This window comes from Dendrobates tinctorius, unplaced genomic scaffold (genome assembly GCF_039654945.1).
Source record: "Dendrobates tinctorius isolate UK_male_01 unplaced genomic scaffold, ASM3965494v1 ptg000016l, whole genome shotgun sequence".
NCBI lineage: Eukaryota > Metazoa > Chordata > Amphibia > Anura > Dendrobatidae > Dendrobates > Dendrobates tinctorius.
Genome location: NW_027361684.1, coordinates 68,879,323 through 68,906,241, shown reverse-complemented (window position 1 = coordinate 68,906,241; position 26,919 = coordinate 68,879,323). Strand labels below are relative to the sequence as shown.

At 43.7% G+C, this 26,919-nt stretch overlaps 1 protein-coding gene across 1 annotated transcript in view; it reads left to right on the top strand.

The window, feature by feature from the left end:
• LOC141080612 (arylsulfatase H-like) overlaps window positions 1-26,919 on the top strand; it is an 89,587-nt gene that overhangs the window by 35,134 nt on the left and 27,534 nt on the right. The window contains exon 7 of the mRNA XM_073565957.1: window positions 20,944-21,106. Within this exon, the coding sequence (XP_073422058.1) occupies window positions 20,944-21,106 (163 nt within the window). The remainder of the gene's footprint in view (window positions 1-20,943; window positions 21,107-26,919) is intronic.

The following is a 26,919-nucleotide window of genomic DNA, read 5'->3' as shown; positions in this document are numbered from 1 at the left end:
TGCTGCTCATAAGAGAAGGTACATGGAAATATACTCATGAACAAGTGCCTCATCCATTACCAGATGATTGGCTAGAGAAGGATCAGAGAGCACAAAGCACGATCTCCCTCATTATAGATGGTAATCAGATATATGCATAGGTGGGAGATGTGGGACAAGTTACAGAAAGTGCATGAAAGATCAAATCTCAGCAATAAGCTTTATCTCATGAGAAAGCAGTATCAGTCAAAGCTAAGTAATGGACAGAATAAGCAGGGCTATATAAGAAACACCCTAGAGATTGTGGAGCATCTCAGGGGTATTGAGAAGAAATGAAAGATTTTTATGTTGCTGCACTTCTATTACGTGGTCTTTCAGAAAGATATGACACTCTCATGATTGCATTAGATGCATGGCTGTTATGAATGAGTCACCATAGGAGGCAAAAACAGAAATGCTAGCTAAGTCCAGAAAACCAGAGAAGTTGGCCGCTATCGGATTGCAGACCCCTGAACCTATCAACAACAACTAGCAGCAGCCGTGGGGGGTTCCTACGATGCCCTAGACCCCTCGATCACAGCCGGAGAACTGCCTAGCCTAAAGAGAGAAAGGGAAATCTAAACAGCCCCAGAGCAGACCCCAAAGCAATAGGCAGCCCCCAACATATAATGACGGTGAAGCAAGAAGAAAAAACACTAACACAGATAGAAAGATAGACTGAGCAAATGATGGGGCCCAAGCTAACTAGATAGGACAGGATAGGAAGGCTGCTGTCTGCAATCTGATGAAAATAAGAGCCAACAGACTGACAGGGAAAAAGGCCCTGAAGACGCTAGGCTTCAAAAAGACTATGTCAGTACTCAGGTATTTCCTGAAGACAGAGCAACCGGCAAAAAAGGAATTCAGCTCACCCCAGCAGGGAATGGCAGAATCCAGAAAAGCAAGGCAAACTAAAACCAAAACACAAATGCAAAAAGGCAAAGCAGAAAACTTAGCTTTTGAGGAGCAGGAATCAGACTGGTCTCCTAGAATTCCACAGAGAAATCACCAGCGAGGAGGAAGGGCGTCGGCTGCCTTATAGCCAGTCAGAGATCCCTGTCGCCCAGTCATCCTCTCCCAGCTCAGGTGCTTGGTAATCAGCCTCACAACCTTCCTTCACCAGAAGAGGGAGTTCATCAGACCTCAATGGTGAAGGGGAAAATGAACTCATAACAGTACCTCCCCCTTGAGGAGGGGTCACCGAACCCTCATCCACACCACCAGGGCGATCAGGGTGAGCCCGATGAAAGGCACGCACCAATCTTTTGGCATGAATATCAGAGGCAGAGACCCAGGAATTATCCTCCTGACCATAACCCTTCCACTTAACCAAATACTGGAGTCTCCGTCTAGCCAGACGGGAATCCAGTATCTTCTCTACCTCATATTCCATGTTACCTTCAACCAATACAGGGTTCGGAGGTGCCACCCCAGGAACTACTGGTTCAACAAACCTCTTCAACAAGGACTTATGAAACACATTATGGATTTTAAATATGACAGGAAGAGCCAACCGAAAAGAGACCGGATTAATGATCTCCAAAATCTTGTAAGGCCCAATAAATCTAGGCTTAAACTTAGGAGAAGCTACCTTCATAGCGATATTTTTTGATGATAACCAAACCATATCACCCACCTTAAACTGGGGACCAACGGTCCTATGTCGGTTGGAAAACCGCTGGGCCTTTTCCTGGGAGAGAGATAACTTATCCACCACTTGGTCCCAGATCTGGTGCATTCTCTCCACCACAGTGTCAACACCTGGGCAGGCAGAAGGCTCCACCTGCCCTGAAGAAAATCGAGGATGAAACCCAAAGTTACAAAAAATAGGTGACATCAAAGTGGCAGAACTAGCTCTATTATGTAAAGCAAATTCGGCCAAGGGCAAAAGTGAAACCCAATCATCCTGATCAGCGGAAATAAAACATCTCAAATACGACTCCAAGGTCTGGTTTGTTCTCTCCGTCTGCCCATTGGTCTGAGGGTGAAATGCAGAGGAGAAGGACAACTGAATTCCCAGCTTGGAACAGAACGTCCTCCAAAATCTAGACACAAACTGAACTCCTCTGTCAGATACAATGTTCTCAGGAATCCCGTGCAAGCGAACCACCTGTTGCAAAAACAGGGGCACCAACTCAGAAGAAGATGGCAACTTAGGGAGTGGTACAAGATGAACCATCTTAGAGAACCTATCACAAATCACCCAAATAACAGTCATTCTCTGAGAGACAGGCATATCAGAGATTAAATCCATTGAAATATGGGTCCATGGCCTCCTGGGGACCGGCAAAGGCATCAGCAACCCACAAGAGCGAGAACAAGGTTTAGACCGGGAGCAAGTCCCACAGGACTGCACAAAATTCCTGACATCACGAGACAAGGCGGGCCACCAAAAAGACCGACTCACCAGATCTCTAGTACCAAAAATACCTGGATGACCAGCCAATGCAGAGCAATGAACTTCAGACATCACTCTCTTCTTCCACTGGTCAGGAACATACAACTTTCCACTGGGACAACACTCAGGTTTGTCCTCCTGGAACTCTTCCAGAGCATGTCTCAAATCGGGCGAGATGGCAGAAAGAACTACCCCTTCGCCTAAGATGGTAGCAGGCTTGGTCACCACAAGAGAATCAGCAAAGAAGCTCCTAGAAAGAGCGTCAGCCTTGACATTCTTAGTGCCAGGAAGAAAAGAGACCACAAAATCAAACCGTGTAAAAAACAAGGCCCATCTAGCCTGTCTAGGGTTCAAGCGTTTGGCCGACTCCAGGTAAATCAAATTCTTGTGGTCAGTGAAGACCACGACTTGATGTCTAGCTCCCTCCAACCAATGTCTCCACTCCTCAAATGCCCATTTCATGGCCAACAGTTCCCGATTCCCCACATCATAGTTACGTTCAGATGGGGAGAACTTTCGGGAAAAGAAAGCACAGGGATTCATTTTAGATGTTACAGGATCCTTTTGGGACAAAACAGCTCCTGCACCAATCTCAGAAGCGTCCACCTCTACCTGGAACGGGAGTGAGACATCAGGTTGCCGCAAAACCGGGGCAGAAGTGAATCTTTGCTTCAGCTCCTGAAAGGAAGAAACAGCCTCCGGAGACCAATTCAACACATCAGCACCCTTCTTAGTCAGATCAGTCAATGGCTTGGCAATATTAGAAAATTTTGCTATAAATTTCCGATAAAAATTAGCAAAACCCAAAAACTTCTGAAGGGCCTTCAAAGAAGTGGGCTGAACCCAATCATAAATGGCCTGTACCTTGGCCGGATCCATTTCAATAGTTGACGGAGACAAAATAAATCCCAAAAATGAAATCCTCTGTACCCCAAAAAGGCATTTCGATCCTTTGACATACAGGGAATTCTCCCTCAAGATCCGGAACACCGTCCGAACATGTTCCACAAGAGAATCCCAATCCTTGGAGAAGATCAAATTATCATCCAGATAGATAATCAAAAATTTATCCACAAAGTCTCAGAAAATGTCGTTCATGAAGCACTGGAAGACAGAAGGGGCATTAGTGAGCCCAAAAGGCATCACCAGGTACTCAGAATGTCCCTCTGGAGTATTAAACGCCGTCTTTCATTCATCCCCATGCTTAATGCGGATAAGATTATATGCCCCCCTGAGGTCAAGCTTGGTAAACCAGCAAGCACCTTTAACTCTGGAGAATAGATCCGAAATCAGGGGTAACGGATACTGATATTTAATAGTAATTTTGTTGAGGGCACGATAATCAATACAAGGCCTTAATGAACCATCCTTTTTGGCCACGAAAAAAACCCCAGCACCTAATGGTGAAGAGGATGGTCTAATATGACCCTTCTCCAACGCCTCCTTAATATAGGATCACATAGCCTCGTGCTCGGGTACAGATAAATTGAAGAGCCGACCCTTGGGAAATTTACACCCCGGGCTCAGTTCAATTGCACAGTCATAACTCCTATGAGGAGGCAAAGACGCAGACTCATTCTCACTAAATACATCATAAAAGTCCGCCAAATAGTCAGGAACATCATGCGACTGAGGAGAGGTGGAAAAAACCGGAGCCTCACTAAGGGCACACCGACAACCCCAACTCACCACAGACACAGATTTCCAGTCCAAAACTGGATTATGAATTTGCAACCAGGGAAACCCCAGAACAATGGTATCATGCAAATTATGCAACACCAAAAATCTGCAATTTTCTTGATGGTTTGGGGCAACCCGCATTACCACCTGGGTCCAAAAACTGAGGTTTATTTTTCGCCAAAGGAGTAGCATCAATCCCCCTCAAAGGGATAGGCGTCCGCAGAGGTGTCATAGGAAATCCACAACGTTTAGCAAAATCCAAGTCCATTAGGTTCGGGGCTGCTCCCGAATCCACAAAAGCCTTCGTGGAAAATGTGGACAGGGAGCAGATCAGAGTAATTGCCAGAAGAAACTTAGGTTGAACACCACCCATAGAAAACGTGTGTGCAAAACGTTTCTCTCGTTTAGGGCAGACAGAAATAATATGCGAGGCATATCCACAAAAAAACACAGCTTATTACACTTTCTGAACTCCTGACGTTGCTCCCTGGACAAAACTCTATCACATTCCATAGGTTCAGACACTTGTTCAACAGGTGGCAACACCTCTCGTGCAGTCCTGCATTCACGTAAACGCCGATCAACCTGAATGGCTAATGACATAGAATCGTCCAAACCAGAGGGAACAGGAAATCCCACCATAGTACCTTTTACGGCTTCTGACAAACCCTTCCGAAAGAGAGCTGCCAAGGCATTATCATTCCAGGCAGTAAGGACCGCCCACTTTCGGAAATTTTTAACAGTACAATTCTGCAGAATCTCGACCCTGGGTCAATGCCAACAGGGTCTTTTCAGCCTGATCAATAGCATTAGGTTCGTCATACAACCCCAAGGCTTGAAAAAATGCGTTCACATTAGTCAGACTAGGATCATCAGGTTTCAAAGAAAACGTCCAATCCTGGAGATCGCCACGCAGCAAAGAGATGACAATTTTAACCTGCTGGGCGGAGCTCCCTGAAGAGTTAGGCCTCAGGCAAAAAATAATTTACAATTATTTTTGAAATTCAAAAATTTAGAACGATCCCCAAAAAACACATCAGGAGTAGGGATCTTTGGTTCAGCAGCATGTGAATGAGCAAGGTAGGCGGAAATTCCCCGCACTTCCGCAGCGAGCTGCTCCACACAATGAGACAATTGCTTTATCTCCATTGAGAGAAAAAAAAAATTCCCCCTACAGCCTCAGAGATATATAGGTAAAAATATACACCCTTTTTTTTCCCTGCTATTGAGTACCCTAGGATCTGCGGTATGGCTGGTGATTCTGTTATGAATGAGTCACCGTAGGAGACAAAAACTGAAATGCTTGCTAAGTCCAGAAAACCAGAGAAGTTGGCAGCTATCGGATTGCAGACCCCTGAACCTATCAACAACAACTAGCAGTAGCCGTGGGGGGTTCCTACGATGCCCTAGACCCCTCGATCACAGCCGGAGAACTGTCTAGCCTCAAGAGAGAAAGGGAAATCTAAACTGTCCCAAAGCAGACCCCAAAGCAATAGGCAGCCCCCAACATATAATGACGGTGAAGCAAGAAGAAAAAACACTAACACAGATAGAAAGATAGACTGAGCAAATGATGGGGCCCAAGCTAACTAGATAGGACAGGATAGGAAGGCTGCTGTCTGCAATCCGCGAAAAACCCTATGAAAATAAGAGCCAACAGACTGACAGGGAAAAAGGCCCTGAAGACGCTAGGCTTCAAAAAGACTATGTCAGTACTCAGGTATTTTCTGAAGACAGAGCAACCGGCAAAAAAGGAATTCAGCTCACCCCAGCAGGGAATGGCAGAATCCAGAAAAGCAAGGCAAACTAAAACCAAAACACAAATGCAAAAAGGCAAAGCAGAAAACTTAGCTTTTGAGGAGCAGGAATCAGACTGGTCTCCTAGAATTCCACAGAGAAATCACCAGCGAGGAGGAAGGGCGTCGGCTGCCTTATAGCCAGTCAGAGATCCCCGTTGCCCAGTCATCCTCTCCCAGCTCAGGTGCTTGGTAATCAGCCTCACTACCTTCCTTCACCAGAAGAGGGTGTTCATCAGACCTCAATGGTGAAGGGGAAAATGAACTCATAACACATGGCCAGATGATGAGCTGACACTAAAGTATGTTAAAGGCAGACTAGTGGATGAATTCAAGAGAAAAATGCAGCATGCAAGCAGCAGTAATGAATCCAGAGCAGAAACAGCATTAAAGACACAGGATTTCCCTAAATATAAGAGCAATCTAAGAGAAACTTGTGAATGTTTTGTCTGTAAAAAAAGCCTGGCCACCTTATAGCAGACTGCAAAATTTGAAAAGCAAGAATGAGTCAGCTTAAAAAGCAGAACAGTCATCAAAGGATTAAAACAGCTGTAAAGGAAGATTCTGCATGTGTTGAAGCTGCGTTTAATGCCGGTACATGCACAACTGCAAAGCATATTTGGTGTATAGATTCTGGTGCAAGCAATCATACGACAAATAACAAGGATTTCTTCACTAACCTTAATGAAAGTAAGTCAGAAAAGGTCATCTTAGCTAATGGTCACTATATGATTTCAGAAGGAGTAGGAAACGGCTACCTCCACTGTCCAGTTTCCTCAGCACAAAGCAGAAGATCCCAATAAAGGATATTCTTTATGTTTCCAGCTTTGAAAGCAATCTTCTGTCAGTAAAGAAGCTCACGCAAAAGAGGAATGTATTTACTGTTAAAGATAACAGCTGCATCATCTTAAAGAAGGTCACACTCTTGCAGAAGGAAAAATCCAAGGTGAACTTTATCAGCTAAAATGCAAAGAAAGAGCGTACAGTGCTAGACAATATCTACATAGGAATTGTATCCATGTATAGCACAGAGACCTAGAAGCAGTATGGAAGCTAGCTCAACTTGCAAATGGTATTGAAATCAACCAGTGTAGTCAACTGATGAAGTGCACTAGCTGTCTTAAAGGGAAAATGTCCAAAAAATCCTTTCCTAAAATAAGCACCACTAAATCTGCACAGCCACTGGATTTGATACATACAGATGTATGCAGTCCAATGAGTGTTCAAACTCCTAGCAAGAAGAGATATTTTCTCACATTTATTGATGACTACTCCAGATATACAGTCACCTACCTGCTTCACAGTAAGCATGAAGTTCCACAGAAACTTGAAGAATATCTTGCTATAGTGTTTAACAAATTTGGAAGAATGCCAAAAGCCCTGCGTGCAAATAATGGAAACGAATATACAAGTGGTAATGTGCAAACCATTTTGAAAAAGAATGGAATCGTGTTCCAGACTATCATTCCATACAACCCAGAACAAAATAGCATTGCAGAGAGAAAGAACCATACTCTCTGTGAAAGTGGAAGAAGTATGTTGTTTAATGTGAATCTACCTACTACAACAGATTGTTGAGAAGCCATCATGGCAGCTTAGTATCTTCAAAACAGTGTGCCAGGTAAAGCCACAAATAAAACTCCATATGAGCTATGGAACTGAGAGAAGCCCAATCTGAAGCACCTCAGGATATTTGGAAGCAAAAAGTTTATGTATGTTTCCAAAGAAAAACTCTCCAAGTGGGAATCACATGCAAAGCAAGGAGTCCTGGTGGACCATAGCGAAACTCAAAAGGGATACAGAATCCTGCACCCAGAGACCAACACAGTAACAATCAGCAGAGATGTAGTGATTGATGAAAACTCTGTTGCTCAAATTCCATGAAGATACATCAGATATTCAACCTAAGCAAAAACAAGAATCTCAATCACCAAACCCAGATGCCGAAAAGGAAAACACTGAAGGGTGGATAAGCTCTGAAGTCACCAAGGAAAACACAGTAAAACCAAGTCAACCTCCAGTCAGGAGATCAGAAAGGCCAAACAAAGGTATCCCAGCTAGACGCCTTTTTTATATGGTCAGAACACTTCCTGAACCAGAGCCACAGTCATTGTAAGAGATGTAAAAACTTACTGTTCACGAGAAGCAGAAGTGGATAAATGCTGCTACTGAAGAGATGGAGTCCCTTCACCAACTCCAGACATGGGAGCTTACTGAGCTTTCACAAGGAAAAGAGCTATCAGATGTACCGTATATACTCGTGTATAAGCCGAGATTTTCAGCCCATTTTTTTGGGCTGAAAGTCCCCCTCTCGGCTTATACACGGGTCATATACCTGGGGGTCGGCGGGGGAGGGGGAGCGGGGGTGTCAGAGATCATACTTACCTGTCCTGCCGCAGTCTCTGCAGCCTCGCTTCTCCACTGTCTCTCCCTTCCTGTCTTCAGCGGTCACGTGGTACCGCTCATTACCACTGATGAATATGCACATATTCATGAGTGTAATGAGCGATACCACGTGACCGCTGAAGACAGGAAGGGAGAGACAGTGGAGAAGCGAGGCTGCAGAGACAGCGGCAGGATGGGTGAGTATAGCAATATTCACCTGTCCCCCGGTCCATCGCTGCTCACCGCTGTCTCTGCTGCATCATGTGTCAGTGACGTTTAGGCAACAGGGGGCTCGGTGACGTGGTTAGTGTGCGCCGCCCTTCTGCTGGCTGAACAGTTACTGACACAAGAAGCGGCAGACAGCGGCGATGGACCCAGGAGAGGTGAGTATGGCTTTTTTTTTTGCAGCATATGGGGGCATATTCTATGGAGCAGCATATGGGGGCAGAGTCTATGGAGCAGCATATGGGGGGCATAAACTATGGAGAAGCATATGGGGGCATAATCTATGGAGCTGCATATGGGGGCATAAACTATGGAGAAGCATATGGGGGCATAATCTATGGAGCAGCATATGGGGGCATAATCTATGGAGCTGCATATGGGGGCATAAACTATGGAGAAGCATATGGGGGCTTAATCTATGGAGCAGCATATGGGGGCATAATCTATGGAGCAGCATATGGGGGCATAGGCTATGGAGCAGCATATGGGGGCATAGTCTATGGATTCCACCCTCGGCTTATACACGAGTCAATAAGTTTTCCCTGTTTTTTGTGGCAAAATTAGGGGGTCGGCTTATACACGGGTCGGCTTATACACGAGTATATACGGTAAGTGGGTCTTCAAAAACAAATATGACTCAGAAGGTAAAGTTCACCGGTTTAAGGCAAGATTGGTCTCAAAAGGGTACCATAAAAGTATGGTGAAGATTATGATGCTACATTTTCTCCAGTTGCCAAGCAAACCACAATCAGGGCTTTAATGTCCGTAGCTGCAGTTCAAGAGATGACAGTGTGACCTTTTGACATCAAAACAGCCTTCCTACATGGTGACATTTGAGAAGAGTTGTACATGAACCAACCCGAGGGATATATTAAAAAAGGTGAAGAGCACCTTGTTGGTAAAATGCAAAAATCTCTCTATGTACTTAAGCAGTTGGCAAGAGCTTGGAACTTGAAAATTAACAAAGTTTTGATGTATGAAGGATTTAAAAGATCTAAAGCTGATCCGTGTTTGTATATGAAAAATGTAGCGAAGGATAAGATGTATGTTCTCCTAAAAGTAGACGGTGTAATCATGTGTCATCAAGATGAAAAGGAAATTGCAAAGCTAGGTGAAATTCTCAACCAGCACTTTGAGACTAAGGACCTTGGAAGTGTAACATATTATTTGGGAATCCAAATCCAGAGAGAGGAAGATGGGAATTTTCTTCTCAACCAAAGTTCTAAACTTTCGGCAATACTAAACCAGTTTGGAATGTCAGAAGCCAAAGGTGCATTAACACCAATGGACCCGTCCTACTTAAAATTGGAAGGAAAAGAAGATCTGCTACCCAGCAATGAGAGTTACATGCAAGCAGTGGGGGCGCTTCTGCACATAGCAACCACAACTCGTCCAGATATCACAGCAACAGTTGGAATTCTCTGCCAACGTGTAAGCAAGCCATGCCAAAGAGAGTGGAATGAAATTAAGAAAATTATTCAATAGCTTGAAAAAACTCAAAGGCTAAATCTTAAGATATTTACATCAGGAGATCTCACTCTCAGAGGTTTTGTGGATGCATATTGGGTTGGAGATTCAAGTGATTGGAAATCAACAAGTGGTTTCTTGTTCAAGTTAGGAGAAAATTACATTTTTTGGTCTAGCAGAAAACAAGTGTCAGTTGCATTAATTTAGCAGATGCGTTTTTTATTTTTATGGTTAATGTACCATTGTTTGGGGACACAGTATTAAATCTGTGCAAATGTGCAATGAGATGTTGTGCTGGGAGATTGTGACCCATCTAAACAATTTGGTAAAAATGACAAATGCCACTTGCTAAATGTGCATCCAGGTTTATTGGGTGTGAGTTGTATGGGGCACAGTTACCTGGTGACCCACCTGCATGATATCTAAACAATTTTGTAAAATAACACGGCTTTAAGTTATCATGTCAAAAGTAATAGTTCCCTTCAGGAGGGATTATCATAGCCTGTATAAAAGCTAAGGCTGTCATTATAGCAGCCATTTTATGGTGATCTGGGATTATGACAGGATGTTGAAGCCCACAGCTCAGCAATTGAGATAGGAAGAGAAAGCCTTAAAATACGAGGTATTGCACAAATACACCAGACAGTATTGTGTTGCATGACTTCAGCAGTGAAGAAAATTTATGCAGTAGTCTGAAAATTACAGAGATTCACTTAATAGGGAGAGAGATAAGAGAAGTGCCAGCAGCAGTGCCAGACTAGTGTGTATATAATGAAAAGGCTAAATTAGCATTTGTCCTGATGGATTTGAATTACAGTTGCAAATTTTGTATGCCTTCTTAATGCACTAAAAAGCAGCAAGCCAGTAAAATATTTTTACATTGAAAAAAAAAATCTGAAACCAGTATTGGAGATTATGCAAACGAGTGTATAAATCGGATTATGTGCTTTCTGATTTTTAATCAGAAAACACACAGAAAGCAGACTGACCCATGTTATTCAATAGTGCTGTTAAAATGAATGATTTTTTTTTCCTCGGTCCGACTGTCCATAAGAAAAAAAAGGGAAAAAAATTGCAACATGCACTACTTTCCTTCCAGTCTCGGATAAGACTCACTGATTCATATGTATGAATGTGTTAAAAAAACAAAATGATCAAACACACAACATCTGATTTTTATTGATACATTTCTATTATAAAGCTAAAAAACTGTATTTAATCATTTACATTTTTAATGCAGGTGTATGAAAACAGATTGCAAATGGATGTCACACAGACGGGGCTGCCATCAGGGCATTACTGCCCTGACTGGCATATGGGGTCCAGTGGGCAGAGGGGGCCCGCATCAGGCCCCGTCTCATCTGCTCACCGGGCCCCTACCAGCAGGCTAAACCGGGCCCTTAGCGGTGCTGCGGGAGCTGAACGCTACTGACATGCGGGCCCGTTGGCCCGCACGTCAATAGTTAACAGCTGCCAGCCAATCGGAGGCTGGCAGCTGATGTCAGCCGCAGCGCGCACGTCGCCGGCATCTGACGTCACTGTCAGTCGCCAGCGAGTGCGCGCTTCAGCAGCGTGGAAGGAGCATCTCCGCTGGAGCGCAGCCAGGTAAGAAAAGCTTGTTTGTTTTTTTAAATTGAAAGCAGTGATCCCGGGGGCCCGGGGCAGACTGTGAGACACAGGGGGCAGAATGCATTACACGATGGGGGCAGAAGGCAGACATGGGGCAGAAGGCAGACATGGGGGTAGAATGCAGACATGGGGGCAGAAGGCAGACATGGGGGCAGAATGCAGACATGGGGGCAGAAGGCAGACACGGGGAAGAATGCAGACATGATGGGGCAGAATGCAGACATGGGGGCAGAATGCAGACATGATGGGACAGAATGTAGACATGGGGTAGAATGCAGACATGATGGGGGCAGAGTGCAAGACATGATGGGGCAAAATACAAGACATGATGGGGCAGAATGCTGGACATGGGGACAGAATGCAAGACATGATGGGGCAGAATGCTGGACATGTGGGCAGATTGCAAACATGGTACAGAATGCAGACATGATGGGGGGAGAATGCTGGACATGATGGGGAAGAATGCAGACACAGGGCAGAATACAAGACATGATGGGGCAGATTGCAGACATGGACAGAATGCAGACATGATGGGGCAGAATGCTGGATATGGGGGTAGAATGCAAGACATGGGGGCAGAATGTGGGACATGATGGCGGCAGAATGCAGACATGATGGGGGCAGAATGCAGACATGATGGGGCAGAATGCAGACATGATGGGGGCAGAATGCTGGACATGGGGTAGAATGCAGACATAATGGGGCAGAATGCTGGACATGGGGGAAGAATGCAGAAATGATGGGGCAGAATGCGAGACATGGGGGCAGAATGTGACAATGAAACACAGGAGGGGGCAGAATGGACAAGGGGCATAATGTGACAGTGAGACATGGGAGGGGCAGAATGTGAGGCACAGGGGCAGAATCTGACAGTAAGACACAGGAGGGGGCAGAATGTGACAGTGACAGTGAGACACAGGAGGGGGAAGGATGGGAGACACATGGTGCAGGATCATGGGGCAGCATGGATACGATGGAGACAGATGGGGAGATCATATGGGGCACAATGGATACTCATGAAGGTGGGATGGGAGCACATATAGCTGATGCCAGGAATGAGACACACGGGGTCCAGGATGGGGAATATTATTACCATAGGGGCTAATTAAGGGATTTTATTACTGCAATGATGTATTTATTTTATTTTTTGAGTATACTGTTTTAAATGGGGGGCGGTCCTGTTACTGTGTAGAGTGATACTATATTGTCTTTTTTTCTTCATGTGATGTAATGTAGAAGTTGGGAAAAAAATAAGTAATGTGTTCTGCAAGCAGAGCTCTAGATAACTGTGTTATTTCCTGCAGAGACAAGCCCTGGCTGGAAGAAGTGATGGCGATATGTGCTGGATGAAAGATGAAAAGCAAGGATGAGGGACTTCACCTAGAGACATCACTGGTGAGTTAGTGTGTTACCTATACACTGACACTATAACCACTGTATACTATATTCAGAGGTCCTGTATATAATGTCACCAGTGATCACTGTATTACCTGTACATTATATACAGAGCTCCTGTGTATAATGTCATTGATCACTGTATTACCTGTACACAGACACTGCATACCAAGTACAGATCTCCTGTGTATAATGGCAGTTATGATGATAGTATTGTGTTATTTTATTACTGATCAGTATTGTAGTATTCAGTCACTATGGGGTGGTAATATGTGGTCTGAACAGGGTGTTGTGGTATTTGTCCCTTGTATGTGCTATTATTTGGTCACTTTGTGGTGGTAATATGTGGTCTGGTCATGGTGTGGTGGTATTTGTTCCTTGTATGTGATATTATTCGGTCACTATGGTAGTAATATGTGGTCTAGTCATGGTGTGGTGGTATTTGTTCCTTGTATGTGGTATTATAGGTCACAATGTGGTGTAATAAGTGGTCTGGACATAGTGCGGTGGTATTTGTCCCTTGTATGTGATATTATTGGTCATTTTAAAAATTGAAAAATAAATAAAAATATACCTAAATTGTATTGCATATTTTAACAAATATTTAATAGGTTAGCGTAGAGTAGAGCTTGGCCAAAAGTGTCTACAGTGTTGTGATGGCGGCTTAAAAAATCTTTTGGCCAAAGCAAAAGCTGCAGGCTATATGTGTGATCTGATAATGCGAACTGTTAACCCCTTTCTGACATCAGACGTACTATCCCGTCCATGGGACCCAGGCCCCTATGCCCATGGGCAGGATAGTAAGTCTAGCGCGATCAGCGGCGCCCACGTGGTGAGTGCCGCTGATCGTGGCCGGGTGTCAGCTGATTATCACAGCTGACACCTGGCACTATGTGTCAGGGGCGGTCATGGACCGCCCCCAATACGTTAACCCCTTGCACACCGTGATCAAACACGATTGCGGTGTACTGGGGGTTAAAGGGAAGCATCGGCAGGGAGGGGGCTCCCTCCGTGCTTCCCTGAGCCCCCCACAGCAGCGCAATGTGCAGTGCTGCTGCGGGGGTCTCTTTTCCTACAGGTCCCCGGATCCAAGATGGCGACGGAGACCTTCGGGGGCCTGTAGGCAGCTGAATTCCTCAGTGCGTGCAAAGCGCAGGCATGAGGAAGCCTTCTGCACTGCCTGTGACAGATTGCTGATCTGTCACAGTGATCTGTGATGTGACAGATCAGCTATCTGTCACAGGACAGTGATGTCCCCCCTGGTACAACCTAATAAAGTTAAAAAAAAAAAAGGTGTAAAAATAATTTTTTAAAAAAAATCGCTAAATGAATAAAAGATATATATTCCCCAATAAATTCATTTTCTGGAAATAGAAAAAAAAACAATAAAAGTACACATATTTGGTATCGCCGCGTCCATAACAACCTGCCCTATAAAACTGTCCCATTAGTTAACCCCTTTAGTGAACCCCTTAAAAAATAAAAATAAAAAACGAAGCAAAAAATAATGATTTATTATCATACCACCGAACAAAAAGTGCAATATCGTGCGATCAAAAAGATGCATATAAATATCCATGGTTCCGCTGAAAACGTCATCTTGTCCCGCAAAAAATGAGCCACGATACAGCATCATCAGCAAAAAAATAAAAAAGTTACAGCTCGCAGAATAAAGCGAAATAATTATTTTTTATATAAAATTGTTTTTATTGCATAAAAGCGCCAAAACATTAAAAAATGACATAAATGAGGTATCGCTGTAACCGTACTGACCCGAAGACTAAAACCGCTTTATCAATTTTACCGCACGTGGAACGGTGTAAGCGCACCCCCCTCAAAAGAAATTCATGAAACTCTGGTTTTTGTTCATTCTGCATCACAAAAATCGGAATAAAAAGCGATCAAAAAATGTCACGTGCCCGAACATGATAGCAATAGAAACGTCAACTGGTCCCGCAAAAAATAAGACCACACATGACTCGGTGGGTCAAAATATGGAAAAATGATAGCTCTCAATATGTGGTGATGCAAAAACTATTTTTACAATAAAAACATCTTTTAGCGTGTGACAGTTGCCAAACATAAAAACCGCCATAAATAGTAAATAAAACCCCCCATTATCACCCCCTTAGTTAGGGAAAAATAATAAAATTAAAGAAATGTATTTATTTCCATTTTCCCATTAGGGTTAGGGCTAGGGTTGGGGCTAGGGTTAGAGCTAGGGTTAGGGCTGAGATTAGGGTTAGGGGTGTGTTGGGGTTAGGGTTGGAGTTAGAATTGGGGGGGTTTCCACTGTTTGGGCACATCAGGTGCTCTCCAAACGTAACATGACGTCTGATCTCAATTCCAGCCAAATCAGCTTTGAAAAAGTCAAATAGTGCTCCTTCCCTTCCAAGCTCTGCCATGCGCCCAAACAGTGTTTTACCCCACATATGGGGTATCAGCCTACTCAGGACAAATTGCAATACAACTTTTGGGGTCCTATTTCTCCTGTTGCCCTTAGGAAAATAAAAAATTGGGGGCAAAAATATCATTTTTGTGGGGAGAAAAGTATGATTTTTTTATTTTCACTCCCGGGCGTTATAAATTTCTGTGAAGCCCTTGGGGGTTCAAAGTGTTCACCACACATCTAGATAAGCTCCTTAGGGGGTCTAGTTTCCAAAATGGTGTCATTTGTGGGGGGTTTCCACTGTTTAGGTACATTAGGGGCTCTCCAAAGGCAACATAACACCCGCAGACCGTTCCATCAAAGTCTGCATTCCAAAACGTCACTACTTCCCTTCCGAGCCCCGACGTGTGCCCATACAGTAGTTTTCTCCCACATATGGGGTATCAGGATACTCAGGACAAATTGGACAACAACTTTTTGGGTCCATTTTCTCCTGGTACCCTTGGGAAAATAAAAAAAATGGGGACTAAATGATCATGTTTGTGGAAAAAAATACGATTTTTTTTATTTTCATGTCCGGGCGTTATAAACTTCTGTGAAGCACTGGGGGAGTTCAAAGTGCTCACCACACATCTAGATAAGTTCCTTGGGGGGGTCTAGTTTCCAAAATGGGGTCACCTGTGGGGGGATTCCACTGTTTTGGTACATCAGGGGCTTTCCAAACGCGACATGATGTCCGATCTCAATTCCAGGCAAAAAAGTCAAATGGCGCCGTTTCCCTTCCGAGCTCTGCCATGCACCCAAATAGTGGTTTACCCCCACATGTGGGGTATCAGCGTACTCAGGACAAATTGCACAATAACTTTTAGGGTTCTGTTACCCTTGGGAAAGTAAGAATTGAGGGTGAAAAGATCATTTTTGTGGAAAAAATATGATTTTATAATTGTACGGCTGTACATTATAAACTTCTGTGAAGCCCTTGGAGGTTCAAAGTTCTCACCAAACATCTAGATAAGTTCCTTGGGGGTTCTAGTTTCCTAAATGGTGTCATTTGTGGGGGGCTTCCACTGTTTAGGTACATCAGGGGCTTTCCAAACGCGACATGGTGTCCGATCTCAATTCCAGCCAAAAAAGTCAAATGGCGCTGCTTCCCTTTCGAGCTCTGCCATGTGCCCAAATAGTCGTTTACACGCACATATGGGGTATCAGCGTACTCAGGACACATTGCACAATAACTTTTAGGGTCCTGTTACCCTTGGAAAATTAAAAATTGGGGGTGAAAAGATCATTTTTGCGGAAAAAATATGATTTTTTAATTGTACTGCTGTACGTTATAAACTTCTGTGAAGCCCTTGTGGGTTCAAAGTTCTCATCACATATCTAGATAAGTTCCTTGGGGGGTCTAGTTTCCAAAATGGGGTCACTTGTGGGGGGTTTCCACTGTTTAGGTACATCAGGGGCTCTCCAAACGTGACATGGCATCCGATCAGAATTCCAGCCAATTTTGCATTGAAAATGTCAAACGGCGCTCCTTCCCTTCTGAGCTCTGCCATGCGCCGAAACAGTGGTTCCCCCCCCATATCAGGTATCAGCATATCAGCGTACTCAGAACAAATTGCACAATAACTTTTCCAGTCAAATTTCTCCTTTTTACCCTTGGTAAAATAAAAAAAATTGAACCTGAATTATTTTTTTTGTGAAAAAAAGTTAAATGTTCATTTTTTTTTAAATTTTCAAAACATTCCTGTGAAGCACCTAAAGGGTTAATAAACTTCTTGAATATGGCTTTGAGCACGTTGAGGGGTGCAGTTTTTAGAATGGTGTTACTTTTGGGTATTTTCTATCATATAGACCCCTCAAAGTGGCTTCAAATGTGATGTGGTCCGTAAAAATAAAATGGTGTTGTAAAAATGAGAAATCGCTGGTCAACTTTTAACTCTTATAACTTCCTAACAAAAAAAATTTGGTTCCAAAATTGTGCTGATGTAAAGTAAACATGTGGGAAATGTTACTTATTAAGTTTTTTGTGTGCCGTATCTCTGTGATTTAAGGGCATAAAAATTCAAAGTTGGAAAATTGCGAAATTTTCAACATTTTTGCCAATTTCCATTTTTTTCACAAATAAACGTAAGTTATATGAATTAAATTTTACCACTATCATGAAGTACAATATGTCATGAGAAAACAGTGTCAGAATCACCGGGATCCATGGAAGCGTTTCAGAGTTATTACCTCATAAAGGGACAGTGGTCAGAATTGTAAAAATTGGCCCGGTCATGAACGTGCAAACTACCCTTGGGGGTGAAGGGGTTAATGTGTGATTGGTGAGAAGTGGAGTTTTTCCAAGAGAGGGCGGTGGGACTGTGGACAGTTTCAAGGGTGAAGGCGGGGCTGGGGTGGAGCCTGGGTGGAGTCTAAAGGGGGCCCCGAAAATTTTGTCAGTATGGTGCCCCGAAATTCCTAGTGGCAACCCTGCACACAGACATCACATGGATATCATATGGATGTAAAAAGCAGACATATATATGGCACATGGATAAAAATTGGACATAAGTTAGAAAAAAATCGTCTGAATTTTCTGGATAAAATTCTGAGGATTTCTCATACGCTCATCTGCAGCTACCCTTAAAGATTATTCCCCAAAGCCAAGATATTTAACTAAAATGTCCATCTTAAAAAGTGTGCATGTCACATCCGCACTTTTTACTATTCAAATTTTACATCTGTACAGACCTCTACATCACCTTTGTGCTGGTACTGGCTTTTTGGACTTGTATCTCCCTAACATTTCTTCTTCATTTGTGTTAAGGTGGTTTAATTTAATTAAAAAAAGAAAAAAAAATTAGAAATTCAACTATGTCTTTTGCACATCGGTTTTACTAGTTTGACAGTCATATGCTCCACACCTATACTGCAGTCTGGTGCCACATCTTGCTTTCTGTATGTGTGCCTATCACCTAGCATATCTTGTTAGGGAATGTTTCCATGTAGCAGAAACATTTAGTATTTTCTGCGGATTAAACACTGCATCCTGCCACAGTGTTTAATCCGCAGCGGACAGATGTTCCAGCATAGTGGAGGAGAATATATGAAATCCTGTCTCCACTATGCGTCCGAATACGCGGGTGACACACCCGCTAAACCGGACCTGTGGTGCATCTTTTTAGACCGCAGCATGTCTGTTTACCTTACATATACAAATTAGAACAGAATACATTATTCATACATCATAAATGGTCCTCTAAAACTATATTATAAAGGGACCAAGGAAAATTTCCAACTTGGAACACTCACTGAATACTAACATACAAAAAACAGTGTGGATCCAAAATAGAGATAAAAAATCCAACATTTTTTTCAAATATAAATATCACCACATAAGATTTCATGTACATAAATAATAAAGGGTCCATAAGAAAGAGGGGAAGGAACAAGCAAACAAGTATGTAAACCGGGCCTTAGTTATACATAAGTAGAGGCGGGGAGGTGGCAACACTAATCTATCTAAGATAAGTACATCCTAGCTGCAGCCAAAAGTGTAAGTTATTCAGAAAATCCTAATGGCTACAAAAATCCGCTAAAAACAGCCTAAGATGTAAAAAAATCAATGAAATAACATTGGCTTCCCCCCGAGGAAGCCAACGCGAAACGCGCATTGGAGCTGCGTGTTCCGGGATCCTTAAAAGAGGGACCAAGGGTAAGAGTGGCCCTTTTGTTATTTCATTGATTTTTTGACATCTTAGGCTGTTTTCAGTGGGTTTTTGTAGCCATTAGGATTTTCTGAATAACTTATGCTGTTTACAGCGAGTTAGGTAGCTTCTATGGAAAAATCTTTTTCTGTGTTTGCATTTTATTATTGACCCTCACGGGATAATACTATTTGTTTACATGTTGACACTTGCACTTTTGGCTGCAGCTAGGATGTACCTATCTTAGATAGATTAGTGTTGCCACCTCCCCACCTCTACATATGTATAACTAAGGCCCGGTTTACATACTTGTTTGCTTGTTCTTTCCCCGCTTTCTTATGGACCCTTTATTATTTATGTACATGAAATCTTATGTGGTGATATTTATATTTGAATAAAATATTGGATTTTTTATCTCTGTTTTGGATCCACACTCTGATTTTTTGTATGTTTGTTTACCTTGCAGAGATACTCAGTTTCCGTAAGGTAAACAGCCTACTTTATGGCTACGCTGTGGCGATTCCGGATGTGTTCAATGAGCACATCTCGAATCACTGTGCGTACAGAAAGGGGCGGGGCTTCCGCTCCATCCAAAGCGCAGACATTACGGTACCTGGAAACGTACCCTAAAGATTCTTTTGAAAAGGGTTGAATAATTGACATTGAGGAAATTGTCAAAAGTTAATTATAGAGTAGTACAAAATGTGTGGTAAAAGAAAAATGGCAATGGGTGAGGTAGTGCAAAAGAAAAAAAAGCCTATGCCGTAGCTAAGAATATGACATACTTCTAGCAACAACAGATGCTCCTCCACTGGCACACTGGCACCAGTCGCAGCACTGAACCCAGGTCACAATTTGCCTCCTTTAATTCTGACATGTGTATTAGTGGGGAAGAAGTAAAAGAAGTAATGGAATGTATGTCACATCACAAGTCAACAAGAATTCCCTATCCCCCAGGATCTTTGGTAGGCTGATGAGAGGTGGGTTCCTAAAATTACATGTTGAGAACATCCCTTAAAAGGTTTTTCAAGGATCCCATATTGATGACCTATCCATTTCATAGGTTGTCAATATCAGATCATGAGTGTCCAACACTGGGCAGCCCCACTAATCAGCTGTTATCAGCACTGATGGAAGCTCAACTGAAACAGTGTATTGAGCCAGAATAAAACAACTCTATTTACTGTGTCTTGGTTGTTTTTTAAGTTCTGCAGCTCAGATCCTATTGAATTGAATAAGAGCTGAAGTGCAGTACCAAAGAACACTCTGTACACATTAACATCAGAAGGCATAAAAGCAGGTCAATAGGGTCAAAAACACTGGAAGCCTGCAGAACATTAATTACACAATGATCTTTATATTTTATCAGGTAATATCAAATCAATGATATAAGATAATATAATGATATATACATGCACATACACTCAGTTCTATGCAAAGATTAACTTTTTTTCAGCTCATCTCCTTTAGTTTTAATGTTAATGAATATGTTTCAAAATCTACTAATGTTAATCTCTTTGATAAGCTTCTAGTCTTGAGGATGGTCCAACTTGCTGAGATATCTGATCTGAGTATGAATAACAGCTTAATTATAGGCAAAGTAACAAGCCAATATTGCATATGCTTTAGTTGATCACATTCCTTGTGCATTTTGATGGCAGAACCTCTGTAGGACTCCCTTTGCTTACAATTCCTTTAGTGAAGGCAGAGGCCCAAAAATTATGGAAAAGGTATAGACAAGGAAGCAACATGACTTTGTGTCCTGATTGACAAAACCCAGCACAATAATAGTGTATTCTGCTTACTCATCACTTGCCAATCACTAACTAGCTAACTTGTGCATTCATTGTTCTCTTGTCTCTAATGGCATAGGTGGTAAAGGTATGGGAGGACTGGAAGGTGGGATACGAGTGCCAGGAATCCTACGTTGGCCCGGTGTTCTTCCTGCAAATACTATAATTGATAAACCAACAAGTCTCATGGATATTTACAGCACAGTAGCGAAGCTGGGAGGAGGCAAGCCACCACAAGACAGGTATTAAAATAAATTCTAGTATGGTTTTCTTTGGTTGCTTCCATGTTATTAGCTCCTTCCCACCACATTATCTTTGGATCCATCATGAATGAAGGTTATTATTTGTTCCATGACACACATATATCAATCTCTGAAGTACTGCTTCTGAGTTTAAGAGATGAGTTGCCAGATGCAGAGTCAGACCACTGGTTGTTCGTGTTAGGGCTCCTTCAGACGTCAATGTGTCCGGTACGTGTGGTGACAGTTTTCACACATACCAGAGACACTTGCACACGTAGACCCATTTAACTGAATGGGTCAGTGCACATATCAGTGTGTTTCCACAGATCATGTGTCCATGGGCAAAATATGCTGACATGTACATTTTTTAATAGCAGCACGTGAAGCAAAATGTCCTGCACACGTGCACACTGATGATACACGGATGACATCCGTGTGTCATCAGTATGACATGTACCAGTGTTTGACAATCAACGGTACAGTTCCCTGGTGCCGGGTGCTGAAGACAGCTCACATCACTGTCCCCTGCTTGCACTGCTATCAGTGCTAGCAGGTGACAATGTTGAGAGTCGTATTCAACTGTTAACAGTAAGAGCAGGCGGTGGCCCAGCTGTTCCCACTGTTCCTGTGGTGGTGGCAACTGGGGTTCATATTTGTGAGGTTGATGTCACCTTTGTATTGTCCGGTGACATCAAGCCCATGGCTTAGTAACAGAGAGAAATCTATAAGACACCTATCTATTACTAATCCTATAGTTGTATTATAAACTAGCTGAAGATCCCGGTGTTGCCTGGGCATAGTAACCAACTGTGATTAGTTATAACAAATTATAATGATTATATTGCACATAAAAACCATGCATCGAATCCTATCCTGTGTGATACTGACTGCTGAGCCATGTAGCTAATACTATTCTGTGTGATACTGTGTGCTAAGCTGCGTATCTAATCCTTTCCTGTGTGATATTGTCTGCTGAGCTGTGTATCTATTCCTATCCTGTGTGATACTGTCTGCTGAGCTGTGTATCAAATCCTATCCTGTGTGATACTGACTGCTGAGCCGTGTACCTAATCCTATCCTGTGTGATACTGACTGCTGATTTGTGTATCTAATCCTCTCCTGTGTGATACTGACTGCTGAGCTGTGTATCTAATCCTATCCTGTGTGATGCTGGGCTCCCCCTAAAGTCTGTGTCAGAGGGTGGTCTGTGTTGGCATGGTAATAAATTGTGTTATTTCCAGCTTTACAGAAGGAAGATAACACCATTGAAATGATAAGAATAATAGGCCTCAGTTACCACAATTGTCTACAAAGAAAACTGTTGCTGATAGCAACCAATCACAGCTCATTTTTCATCTTTTAAACAGCTCTGGGACAGCGTGGCGAGTTTCGAGTGGCAAAAGTTTTGACTTTTATGTGACAAGGTTGGTGTATGTGTGGTGAAATGTGTGCTGAGGGTGGTATATGTGTTGAAGCACGTGGTAGTGTGTGGCACATTTTGTGTGTGTGTTTATATCCCCGTGTGTGGTGAGTATCCCATGTCAGGGCCCCACCATAGCAACTGTACAGTATATACTCTTTGGCGCCATCGCTCTCATTCTTTGTCCCCCTTGTTCACATCTGGCAGCTGTCAATTTGCCTCCAACACTTTTCCTTTCACTTTTTCCCCATTATGTAGATAGGAGTAAAATTGTTTGGTGAATTGCAATGCACGGGGTTAAAATTTTGCCTCACAACATAGCCTATGACGCTCTCAGGGTCCAGACGTGTGACTGTGCAAAATTTTGAGGCTGTAGCTACGACGGTGCAGATGCCAATGCATACATACACTTTTTCCCCATTATGAAGATAGGGGCAAAATTGTTTGGTGAATTGGAACACGTGGGGTTAAAATTTCACCTCACAACATAGCCTATGATGCTCTCGGGGTCCAGACGTGTGACTGTGCCAAATTTTGTGGCTGTAGCTCCAACGGTGAGGATGCCAATCCCGGACATACATACACACCCACATTGAGCTTATATATTAGATAAACAACACAGACAAACAAAAGTCCTTTATTTGAAATAAATACAAAATACACTTTGACCACTGTGAGGTTTGCATTGCACAAATGCCTTAATGGGGTTGCCTGGTCCAAATCAAGAAGTCTGCAGTCACTTTAAGTTTATTTCCATAAGAAAAAGTGAATTGTTATACTTGATGATAAGGAAAAACTTCCTCAATTGTAGATTTTTTATATATATACAGTGGGGAAAAAAGTATTTAGTCAGCCACCAATTGTGCAAGTTCTCCTACTTAAAAAGATGAGCGAAGCCTGTAATTGACATCATAGGTGGACCACAGGACTGTAACTGACATCATAAGTAGATCACAACTATGAGAGTCAAAATGAGAAAACAAATCCAGAAAATCACCTTGTCTGATTTGGCAAGATTTATTTTGCAAAGTATGGTGGAAAATAAGTATTTGGTCACCTAAAAACATGCAAGATTTCTGGCTCGCACAGACCTGTAACCTCTTTTTTCCCCACTCTATCAAGTTTTTAGTTTTGGCCCTCTGTGTATTTGAGTTTGACATCTCTGCTCTATAGGCTTATATAACGTAAAAGCCGCTTCTGGGTCACACAGAGCCTAGTGTGATCCAGGAAAGTCTGAAGAACCATCACGTAACTTAGAAGAGGAGCAGAGCGGTGCTGAATACTGAAGATGGAGATTAGTGAATATATTAACACTATCTATAATAATAAATGCCCTAACCAGCTTCCGGTTGTAACAACTTCCGTCCAGTTGTAACCGGTGACGTCACCACACACACACGCACGTTAACCCTCAACACACCACACCGCCTCAACACACACTCCTCTCACCTTTCACCTCCACTCATGTCCACTCACTCTTTCACTCCACTTACGTTCCTTTCTCTCACTCCGTTTCTCATACTCACACCGTCATCGTCGCTGCCCCGACATCTTCCTCCGCCGTCGCGATCGAGGATCCAGACGTTCTCCAGGCCGCCGACATCGGGATCCAAAAAGATGGCGTCGGCGAAATCTCGCGAGATTACGCCGACGCCATTTTGGATCCCAATGTCGCCCATGCCAGCGACATGTTGTTGCGGCGATGCCATCTTGAATATCGCGGGACTTCACGAAATCCAAGATGGCGTCCCGCAAGAACAAGTCGGCGGCCTGGAAAACGTCTGGATCCTGGATCGCGGCGGCGGAGGAAGATGTCGGGGCAGCGACGATGACGGTGTGAGTATGAGAAACGGAGTGAGAGAAAGGAACGTATGTGGAGTGAAAGAGTGAGTGGACATGAGTGGAGGTGAAAGGTGAGAGGAGTGTGTGTTGAGGCGGTGTGATGTGTTGAGGGTTAACATGGCAAGAGGTGTGAGGCTGTGTGCACACGCTGCGGATTTTGCTGCGGTTCCGCAGCGGTTTTGGCCGCTGCGGACCCGCAGCAGTTTTTGCTGCGGTGTACAGTACCATGATTCCCTATGGGAATCAAAAACCGCAGTGCAGACGGTGCGGAATTTTCCGTGCGGATTATCTGCGGTTTTCAATCCGCAGAAAGAATTGACATGTCAATTCTTTCTGCGGATTCTCCTGCGGTTTGCCATCTCCTCTATTGAGGAGATGAAAAACCGCAGGGCAAAACCGCAGAGCAATCCGCAGGTAAAACCGCAGGTCTTTTGACCTGCGGTTTCACCTGTGGATTTTACAAAATCCGCGCGGATGAATCCGCACTTAATCCGCAGCGTGTGCACACAGCCTTAACGACGTCGGCGAAATCTCGCGAGATTTCGCCGACGCCATCTTGCATTCGTGAAATTGCGTCATTTACCTCACGCCAACTTGCTGTGCGGACGCTTGGCATTGCCGGTACCACCAAAACTACTGCTGCCTTGGTCCTATGCCTGTTTACTGCTGGTGTCTAATTACAGGGCCAATTTGCCTCTACCGCCATAACTACTGCTGCCTTGCTCCTCTGCCGGTGTCTAATTACAGGGCTAATTTGCCTCTACCGCCATAACTACTGCTGCCTTGCTCCTCTGCCGGTGTCTAATTACAGGGCTAATTTGCCTCTACCGCCATAACTACTGCTGCCTTGCTCCTCTGCCGGTGTCTAATTACAGGGCTAATTTGCCTATACCGCCATAACTACTGCTGCCTTGGTCCTATGCCTGTTTACTGCCGGTGTCTAATTACAGGGCCAATTTGCCTATACTGCCATAACTATTGCTACCTTGCTACTCTGCCGGTGTCTAATTACAGGGCTAATTTGCCTCTACAGCCATAACTACTGCTGCCTTGCTCCTCTGCCGGTGTCTAATTACAGGGCTAATTTGCCTCTACCGCCATAACTACTGCTGCCTTGCTCCTCTGCCGGTGTCTAATTACAGGGCCAATTTGCCTATACTGCCATAACTATTGCTACCCTGCCGGTGTCTAATTACAGGGCTAATTTGCCTATACCGCCATAACTACTGCTGCCTTGCTCCTCTGCCGGTGTCTAATTACAGGGCCAATTTGCCTATACCGCCATAACTACTGCTGCATTGCTCCTCTGCCGGTGTCTAATTACAGGGCTAATTTGCCTATACCGCCATAACTACTGCTGCCTTGCTCCTCTGCCGGTGTCTAATTACAGGGCTAATTTGCCTCTACCGCCATAACTACTGCTGCATTGCTCCTCTGCCGGTGTCTAATTACAGGGCCAATTTGCCTATACCGCCATAACTACTGCTGCCTTGCTCCTCTGCCGGTGTCTAATTACAGGGCTAATTTGCCTCTACCGCCATAACTACTGCTGCCTTGCTCCTCTGCCGGTGTCTAATTACAGGATCAATTTGCCTCTACCGCCATAACTACTGCTGCATTGCTCCTCTGCTGGTGTCTAATTACAGGGCCAATTTGCCAATACCGCCATAACTACTGCTGCCTTGCTCCTCTGCTGGTGTCTAATTACAGGATCAATTTGCCTCTACCGCCATAACTACTGTTGCCTTGCTCCTCTGCCGGTGTCTAATTACAGGATCAATTTGCCTCTACCGCCATAACTACTGCTGCATTGCTCCTCTGCTGGTGTCTAATTACAGGGCCAATTTGCCTATACCGCCATAACTACTGCTGCCTTGCTCCTCTGCCGGTGTCTAATTACAGGGCCAATTTGCCTCTACCGCCATAAGTACTGCTGCCTTGCTCCTCTGACTGTTCACTGCCTGTGTCTAATTACAGGGCCAATTTTCCTCTACCGCCATAACTACTGCTGCATTGCTCCTCTGCTGGTGTCTAATTACAGGGCCAATTTGCCTATACCGCCATAACTACTGCTGCCTTGCTCCTCTGCCGGTGTCTAATTACAGGGCCAATTTGCCTCTACCGCCATAACTACTGCTGCCTTGCTCCTCTGCCGGTGTCTAACTACAGGGCCAATTTGCCACTACCACTTCATAACTACTGCTGGGCAATTACAGGGTCAATTAGTATCTGTTTACTCTACAATACTCCAGGACGCCTTCTTCACTGCCAGATAACTGCCAAATAGACTCCTTTACCTGTGCCAACATGAGTCATAACAAAAAGTATGCCAATGCCAGTGAAAGGAAAGCAGCTTTAGCACTTCGACAAAAACAACGCCGTGCTAATGAGACTCCTGAGGAAAAACACCATCGCCTTGAGAAGATTAAGGCTTATAAACGCCGTCGCCTCACACACGAATCCCCTAACTCTAAATCCATAAGATTGGCTGAAGAAGCCTCTGCACGCCATCACCGCCGACAACAGACGGCCTCTTCCTCATCATTATTAT